Source organism: Eurytemora carolleeae, unplaced genomic scaffold (assembly GCF_000591075.1).
Source record: "Eurytemora carolleeae unplaced genomic scaffold, Eaff_2.0 scaffold466, whole genome shotgun sequence".
Lineage (NCBI taxonomy): Eukaryota > Metazoa > Arthropoda > Copepoda > Calanoida > Temoridae > Eurytemora > Eurytemora carolleeae.
In genome coordinates this window covers 233,218-243,182 of record NW_019396388.1, presented here as the reverse complement: position 1 = coordinate 243,182, position 9,965 = coordinate 233,218, and the positions used below count along the sequence as shown (strand labels likewise).

At 31.3% G+C, this 9,965-nt stretch overlaps 1 protein-coding gene across 1 annotated transcript in view; it reads right to left on the bottom strand.

The window, feature by feature from the left end:
- Positions 1-2,391: 2,391 nt before the first annotated feature.
- Positions 2,392-9,965, bottom strand: part of LOC111702259 (uncharacterized) — a gene marked incomplete at its 3' end in the record, with an annotated part of 24,782 nt that continues 17,208 nt past the window's right edge. Inside the window, exon 5 of the mRNA XM_023473891.1 lies at positions 2,392-2,836. Coding sequence (XP_023329659.1) covers positions 2,392-2,836 — 445 coding nt within the window. The remainder of the gene's footprint in view (positions 2,837-9,965) is intronic.

The window sequence follows — 9,965 nt, the reverse complement described above, 5'->3', positions numbered from 1 at the left end:
TTGAGGGAGGGAGGAAAAGGCATTTGAAACAAACCAGTTCTACAGTGCAAACTTGGGGCTTTTCCATCTTTAATACAACAATAAAAACTATATCATGTTTTTAATCAAACAGAGAAAATTAGATTCGAACCAAATAAAAGTTTAAAAATAATTATTTTAAATTATTTTTAATTTTTACTGTTACAAAGTGTTCTGTGGTATCCTTATTAGAATACCCCCCAAGCGGGGTACGATAAACTAACATGAGTCTTTACTTTTAAACCTATTTTCACTCATTAAATTTAGATTTTTCGTATTGTCAATTTTGATACTTTTGTTGGCCCTGTATGTTTGATATTTAAGTACATCCCAGATAACAATTTTGCAGAAAATCCGCGGAAATTCCCAGGAATCTTTCACAGGAAAATCCGGTGAAAATGTCGACAGCAATTCCGAGGAATTTCTCATAACCCATTCCAAGGAATTTCTCATAACGAGGTCCGAGGAATTTCTTGTAACCCATTCCGAGGAATTTCTCATAACCCTATCCAAGGAATTTCTTGTAACCAATTCCAGGGAATTTCTTGTCACCAATTTTGTTGGCTGGTATAGGGTCTATTACGCTATATTTTACGGATTATGAATGAGACATCAAAATATATGAGAGACCATATCCCTGAATTGACAGAATGCACTTTTATACGTGAGGGAGGGACCTGACTATATTAATTACCTTTGCTTGAACCAGTTCATTTCAAAGGTTGGGACTGGTTCAGAATAATATAAAGATTTTTAAGATAAAATTTTGATAAAGGAATTGTGTCTTTGGTTCAAACTCAAAAATTCTAATTTAGAATATAGTTTTTAATATATATTCAATATATTAAACTAACTCATACTCCCGAGGAATTTTTAAAACAATTTGTGCAACAATAAAATAGAAAAAATAGTCTTTGTGTGTTTTACTTATCAATTATATGCTAAACTAATTATATATAAATGTTAAATTTCTTCTTGCACGTAAATTGTACACTGCGCAATTCGCACTGTACACTGTACAGTGAACGTACATACCTACAGTCCTGTATATGCTGTTGACCCTCTGTACATGTCTGGTCATAACTTCTATACAGGCTTCCTCAGATCTTCCCATCTTCTCATAGAACAGGTGTAGAGAGAGAAAGAAGTAGGGAAATGGTAGTATTGTATAGATTTTTCATTTTCATCAGATGAATTGGTAAGTTTTCGCCTTATTTTTGATTATGTCTTCTGGCAATGTTAACACTTTCCATGCAGCTTTTTATATATATATAAATTTGGCTTGTCTGTCTGTTTGTGTATTTGCTTCAATAAACGTCCCAAAAAAATCGGGCCCAAACTTTTTATGGCATTTTTTGCCGAAAAAATGTCAACTTTTATTATTATTGAAAATTCACCAACTTAAACAGAAAAATCAGACCGTTTAAAAATGGTGACTTTCAGAGAAATAGTTTTAAAGCTCTAAGATTGTTTACAGGAAAGAAAGTTCATCGCTCCAATATTTCTACGTCCTCCTTTGGTTTCCCCTTTTTACTTTCTCCATGTCGTGAAAAGAATTTCGAATTTCTTTACGTAAAGAAAATTGAACAATGAAGATGGGAGGCCAATGTTATCCTTTCACACTTCAATGGTACTGCACTACAGCAATAGAGTTATAAAGCATAGAGTACACATGGAGTTGACACGAGGTGGGGGAGATGTAAACTCTAGTCTTATAAACTCTTTTATTACAGTTTAGCCCCAGAACTTCAGAGACATCGAACGAGTTTATAAAATGGCGTTATTTAAACCTACTGATGATGGAATGCTGCAGATATCGAAAAATTGTCAAAACGACATTTTACAAATTCTTTCGATGCAAACCATGATTTACGTATGATATCATGATATGACATCATTTTACGGTATTTTCGTATTTATAGATCTGTTTCGCGTGTTAATTGAGTAAAAAAGAGAGAAGACATTTCAAAAGGATTGAATACTCTAAGATTAGAAAATGTAAAATCTAATTTTTATACTTTATGAGAAATATGGATGATTTAAGAATTATTTATTAAAAGACTTGTAGAACTCTTTTCTTTTAACCCTTGACATTATTTTTTTGAAACTTTAATGCTGACGCTTTTAAATGATACGGTGATACGCGAGAGAAATTTGTACACACTCTTGAATAAAAATAGTTTTTCAGATACCTAGTATCTATTTAATATAGGAGGACTCGAGAGGTTATAAAGCTACACCCACTCTATTTAAGGGTCGGAGAGGAAAATGTAATGGAGGGGAAGGGAGGGAATAATGTGAGAAAAGGATTTTCCAATTAAACTTGAAATTTTTTTTAAAAACTTTTTTTTGTTTTGTTTTTAGATGACTAACCTGAAGATAGAGCATACAAGTTGTTTTTCTGTTTTCTACAATTTGATTTCCAGTTCTACCATTGGCGAAATCAGCGGATCTCCGAATTTTGGAGTTGAAAGCATTTTTTTGAGCTTCTTGAGTTACACTATTAAAAATAGATCCAGAGTCATCCAGTTTTTCATATAACTGATTTGTTAGGTCTGGAAACATCTGGTTTTCCCGCGCCAGAAAACGGTTTGACATTTGCGGATTTTCACTGTCACGTGTCCGATGACTGACGCCATCTTGGAAATTTAACCTAATTTGATCTGAATGAATAGACTGTGAGCTGGACCGCTGAATGTGTGCAGGTAACGAATTAAATATCACAGAGTTGACTGGGACATGACGGGCAGCGTCAACAGGGTGGTTTACATCAGACTCACTGTAGATTACAACGGGGAACTCGGGATCTTTGAAATACCTGAAAAAAATAAGGTTATGTATAGTGTACAGTACACAACAGTTTACTTTGTACAGTAAGACTGCTTAAATGACGTCTTATACAGTTCATGGTCCCACACTGCAGTAAACAAATTTATACCATCGTACTACAAAAAACATATAAACAGCTTTTGATAGAGAAAAAGGCGCATTAGCTGAAAACATCAAAAGGTAGTAAGTTGAGACAAAAATTCATTATAATAACTATATCTATTCTGGGGTGAAACTTTTCCAAGTTATGAGTTTTTAATATTCTAAATTTATTCCTGTCATTTTCAAACATAATTTAAACATAAAATCATGCATTCACAATGACGTCTTCCTATTGTACAGTGTTATGGGTCCCACTGTACTGCAGTTAACAAATTTATACCATCGTACTGCAAAAAACATATAAAAAACTTTTGATTGATAAAAAGGCGCATTAGGTGAAGACAGGAAATGAAAGATTATTATAAATATTCTTCCGAAAAAAAACTATTAACAAATAGGCACATTTCATTATATATCTACATAGTATAATAAACTAATAAATAATAAACTAGACGTTATAAACCTTTTTATATCTACATAGTACATAGTAAACTAATAAATAATAAACTAGACGTTATAAACCTTTTTATCACTTTTAAAGTGCTATCATAATTTTAAGTTCATTTCATACTTCATACTAAAGGGAAATAAAATTCGAACGAAAAAATAAAGATATATAATGATAAATAATAAACATTTATGAATACAATCTAAAAGGGTTGAGGGGTTTTAGTATCTGGTCATATTATAAACACTACACCATGATCTAAATATTACATATTCATATTCATATTGCAACAAATAATTTCCCATAAACGACAGCTGACATTGGTATTATAATTTGATGTGAAATTCAGGGTTTGCCCTCGTATTGACAATGGACATGGCAAAAATCAGTTTCGAAACAAAAATGAGAATTAAAGTTTCTAAAGAGATCTACACGTTTAAGAAAATTGTTCATTAGCTAAAATGAGCCCTGGCCTAGCTAACTTTGAAATGTCCAAAATTTTCTTTTTACTGAAAAAATTTTAGAATAAAATTTCGGAAAAAGAATAATTAAAACATATTTCGTTTCGTTTTTATTCAGACTTTAGTCATTTTCATTTGACTTAAAAATGTCCAAAACTGAGATATAAAATAGACTTGCAATTAAAGTAATTACATACACATAATGTAATTCCTAACATAAATAAAATATTGGATTGTTTTGAATTATTATTGTTTAGGACTCGACATCTTCCCTAGTTTTAATTGCATGCACAAGAGATTTTTGTCAACTGTAATCGTACTTTTTTTTCGTTGTAAACAAGGAAGAGTATGGATGTTAGTTAAAATAGTAAAGATGTCTATCTCTCTGTCTGTTGACTGAACACCATAAAAGGAGAGATATCAGAAATACTTGAACAACCAGTTATACAGTTTATATTTCATCACCTATACATTCCTATACATTCCATCCTACATACTCATCAACAAAGAGTTTTGAAAAACAAAATTGTTCTTAATGTGTAATTATTACATAAACTAGAATTAAAATTTCCGAACATTCGCCACAAACTCTAATTTGACTGTATTTTGTAATGTTGACTATTTTTTGTAGAATTTAGGGATGAAAATCTAGAAAATTAAAAAAATACAAATTTAGAATCGTTTTTTTCGAACTTTTCACTTATTACCAAAGGGTGGGGGGTAATCATTGAGAATGGGGCGGGCCGTGCATGGGATATTGTATACGTCATTTGGAAATTTCAATAACTGGAATAAAAAGACGACATTTGAAATGCACGCACGACTGGTGTATTCGAGCTTGGCCAACCTTTGCCGTCCTAGTTTGGACTGTACCGCCAATTTACAATTGCTAAAGCGGTAGACCTGTGTAAATCTAAATACATGAGAGATTTTATGACTGAACTTAGAGGAATGAACTGAAAAAAATAGTTTTTATTTAATTGTAAACTGTAATTCAGTATCTTTTTTAAAAAAGAGTTGTTTTTTAACCTTTGTGACAGAAACAATCTCAAGGAATAATAATTTTCTTAAAACATTTTTTTAAAGTGAATATTTGCAAATTATCTTTTTTCCATCTGATAATCTGAGTTCGTTTCCCTTATGTCCAATGACAGCCCAAATTTTTTATTCTGAATAATCTTTTTGTTTGTTTATTTTCTTGTGATTTTTAACAAACATTTTTTTTATATTTTTTTATCGATTTTGATGGTTGTTATATCGTTAGAACTGACGAGGGTCAACCCAGGCTGAAATATATTTTCAATAAATGTGGAACAAACATCTACTTTTTTACTCTACAGAGGTTTGGTCCATCACCATCACCGAATTTTAAACGCGTCTATGTACATTGTAAAGTGTACAAGGCACAATTTCAAATCATAACTTGAGTCTAACAATTGTTTTACCTATTCCACGGTTTTATGGTATTTTGGCACCAAATATAAATTTTACTAAAGAAATTTACTTCTTGAATGTGTTGTATTGATTAAGTTTATAAGACTAGATATGAAAAATGCATCTTATTAATAAGATATAGACTCAATTGAATCTACATTCGTCAACATACATATTACGTAAACTACTAGACACGGAACTATAGTATCAAGTAGAAGGATGTATCGATGAGTTAGGATGAGGGAGGAATAGTAAATGGAAGAACATGACCTTTAATTCTATGAAGGCATCAAACCATAAAACAATCAAAGCAGTGGCTTTGTATTCCCATTCATGACGAGGTTTACATATTTTCGTCAAAATAGTTTTTTTTCAAATCAAAGATGGTTGCTGGAGTTTAATATCGATAAAATAAAACGGAATTGAAGAGTATAAAAACATAATTAAGAAAGCTGTCACCAAAACTATGCCCGCGGCATGAACATAGAACAATTTCTATGATGATTCAACAATAACATTTCAAACTAATCGACATGTAACAAAACTGTCATGGCGACTAAACTATTCAACATGTAACAAAACTATCATGGCGACTAAACTATTCAACATGTTACAAAACTGTCACGGCGACTAAACTAAGTATAAGCAACATAAAACAAAACTGTCATGTCGACTAAACTATTCAACATGTAACAAAACTGTCACGGCGACTAAACTAAGTATAAGCAACATATAACAAAACTGTCATGGCGACTAAACTAAGCAACATGTAACAAAACTGTCATGGCGACTAACCTATTCAACATGTAACAAAACTGACACGGTGACTAAACTATTCAATATGTTACAAAACTGACATGGGGACTAAACTATTCAACATGTAACAAAACTGTCATGGTGACTAAACTATTCAATATGTAACAAAACTGTCATGGCGACTAAACTAAGCAACATATAACAAAACTGTCATGGCGACTAAACTAAGCAACATATAACATAACTGTCATTGCGACTAAACTAAGTATAAGCAACATATAACAAAACTGTCATGGCGACTGAACTAATTTGTAAGATTAAGATTAAGAGTAACTTAACTATGACCAATTATAATTGTCTAGATTTTGCACGTGACCACCACGTGACAAAGCAAAAATGAAGATTGTTAGTATTTTGTATTTCATATTTCCAAGATTAAGAGAAACAAAGATTACTTCGTAAACAAGGATTCCCAGGGGTTTGTCATCAGAACAAAAGGAATACAAATCTCGTGACCAAAATTAAATTGTTTCATTTTTAATTTTTTTCTTTGATTTTAGCTGAATAAAGGAATTAGAATTAGGAGGGTCTGGATTGTGACTTTAGGAGTGGAGGGGGTCATAGTTCATAGCAGGCAAACATCTGGATTTTCCCACGCTGAAAAATACAGTTAGAAAATTCAAATAGATTCTAGTACAATACATGGCAACGCAGAATTTGTACACTCTCAGTACAGTTGTATTCTTACGTCACAAGTGTCAATTCAGTTTTTGTGTCCGACAAAATTATCAATAATAGTGATAATTTTAGAATAAAATGCTTATCTTACAGTAAAATAAGTGAAAAAGGTGCAATTTTATGTGTTCTTTATTTTCTGTTTTACACTTTAATATTCAATTTTGAAAAACATGTCAACTAATGTGAGAAAATTAGGTTTTTTTATATTTGACACTTGTGACGTCGAGTATAATTGATCCATTTCTCTGTTGCCACCTATTGTACTTGATAATCTATTTGAGAAAACTTGCATTATATTTACAAATTATATTTCCAAATTATATTTCCAAATTCTCACATTATCATGTACATTGTACAAAGAATGAAAACTTTATACTATGTTTATATGTCTATAAAATGAACAATTTCCTGGTCGTCTTTGAAGTGTCACAACGCTTCTGTCTGACTTTAAAGTGTAGTAGCCATAAACTGAGAGCGCTCATTTTCAGCTTTAGAATTGTACAATGTTTTGTACATACATTGAATAAAAATGTACAATTTACACTGTACAATGATTCATTCCGAGGAGGATAAAAGCATTGAATTTTGATAATTTTGATAATTCACATAATAGTTTACTATGACGAGAATATTTCATTGATTATTTTTGTAAAAATGGATTCCATGTCAGGCTCCGACATTCGTCTTGTGTTTATTTTTCCGCCCAAAGACAGTACACTGCAGTACAAAAAATGCGTACACCTGTGAAATAACTTTCCTTGCATTAGTACCTTGGGTGCAACCATGGAAGTATAAATGCAATGAAAGCAGTTGGAATTCCAAGTTGACTTTTAATTCAGGTTTTGTTTATATTTGGAAAATACCTCTTAAACCGGCTTTAATACCTTCCACGAGCAGCCGTAGTGCATTTGAATTTTCGAGCCGGGTCAACCTTTCTGGTCCCAGTTTGACTGTACCTAGCTCAATGGACAGGATTAGCCGGTGCAACATGGTTGACGCGGTCAGACTTTATGCTTCATATAGATTGAATTTACTTTTACTAAAGAAGCAAAGGTGCGTGCTTCAAATGATTTTCATTAAACTTAAGAAATTCTTTATTCGAGCAAGAAAATGGCCAAAAATGACCACTTTCTCTAGAATTTTTTTTTTAAAGAACTTGGTTTGATAGAATAGAGAGTCGAATAGATTTCCTTAAAAAATCCTTAATTAATAAAGCACAGGGGCGGACACAGGATTTAAGTGAGGGGGGGGGGCAAGATTTTTTAGGAACAAAAAAATTGATAATTAGGAACAAAATTAAAGGATTAGGACAGGGATTTAGGAACAATAAAAAGATTGTTCAAGAATTAGGAACAAAATTAAAGGATTAGGACAGGAATTTAGGAACAATAAAAAGATTGCTCAGGAAATAGGAACAAAATTAAAGGATTAGGACAGGGATTTAGGAACAATAAAAAGATTGTCCAGGAATTAGGAACAAAATTAAAGGATTAGGACAGGGATTTAGGAACAATAAAAAGATTGTTAAGGAATAAGGAACAAAAATATAGGATTAGGACAGGGATTTCAGGTGGGTCGGACACAGTATTAGGAACAGGAACAATAATAGGAACATTAGCAATTTAAGAACAAAAAGAAATTACTAGTTTCTTACGAATTTCTAATTCTAAATTTATCGATAACAATAACATTTACTTGTTGTTGATTTTTAAATTAAACTGAAGAAAAGACTTAAGATGTGCAGTGTGCCGCGTACCAATAAAACAAAACACAATGTCTGTTGTCGTATACTTACATCGTTGGTTATAAACTTATATTTATTTTTAACAAGCTAGAAAAATATTTTTTTCGTCCTTCTCTTCTGATGATTCAATTTTTCAATAAACATTAATTATTATATTTCCATTAAATAAAAAATAATCAAATAGCTTAAAATTGAAAAACACATACGATATATCAAATTGGGAACATTTTTTGCCTCGAAATCTCAGGGGGGGGGGGGCTACGCCCCTCCCTGAATCTGTCAGGGGGTGGCGAATGTCCCCCCGCCAACCCCCTGTGTCCACCCCTGAAAAAGCAGACAAAAGAAAAACAAAAGAGAGGGGAGTGTTAATTTAAATAATAGATATTTAATTATCTTCAAGAATTTCTGAGAAATTTGAACCAATTAATATTATAATAAGAAACTTTGAGTATACAAGTTTAAACCATAGATAAATAACAATATAGATAGAACACCAGATTTATGGGTTTTTCGTTCACAATAATCCTGAGTCATGAAGCTCAAAGGAGTTACGCTTATTCCGCGTTAAATGACAAGACAGAAAGAGAGCATGCGCGTAACTCCTTTGGGCTTCTGCCTCAAGGTTTTTGTGAACGAAAAACACATAAATATTAAAAAGACGGCATCTAGTGTTATATATCTGTATTGTTATTAATCTATGGTTTAAACACATCTAGTGTGCTATCTGTATTGTTATTAATCTATGGTTTAAACACATATAATTGTCTCTGGATCAAACTTTAAATATTGAGGAAAAATTGAAAGATAAAAATACAGATTTTTGAAAACTTTGGCGAAAATTCGCAAAGAGTTCCTGAGATAAATTGCGACAGCTAGATGATAAAGTATAAAATATAGAATTGTTAAAAACATTTAGACTTGTAGTGGTGGGNAGATATAGTATAAAGCTAAAAATAGAAAATCCGATTTTCTTGTTGTATATTTTTGAAAAAGCTTGCAACTAAAAAATACACATTGCCCTTTTTAGATAAAACTTAACATTCTTTTACTGTGGTAAATTGAAAAATTACATGATGTTATAAAAATATTTCACATTTCATAATTTTATCAACATTTTTTTTAATCTTAAGAAAATAAAAGAAAATAGTAAAACAGGGATTAATGTTTTTTTTTTCATGAAACGAAGGAATATATTTTTCAAATTTATTAATCTTTAATCTGACTTTTAATTTATTTTCAATTTCTTTCTAAAAGACCTACAGTTTTATATAAAGAAGCGAGAAAGAGCAGATAGAAAGTGGCAAAATGAAAATCACAAAGATAGAAAGAAAGATAAAAAGATATAAACAAAGAAACATAGAAACATAGAAATATCGAAAGATAGAAAGATAGAAAGATAGAAAGATAGAAAGATAGAAAGATAGAAAGATAGAAA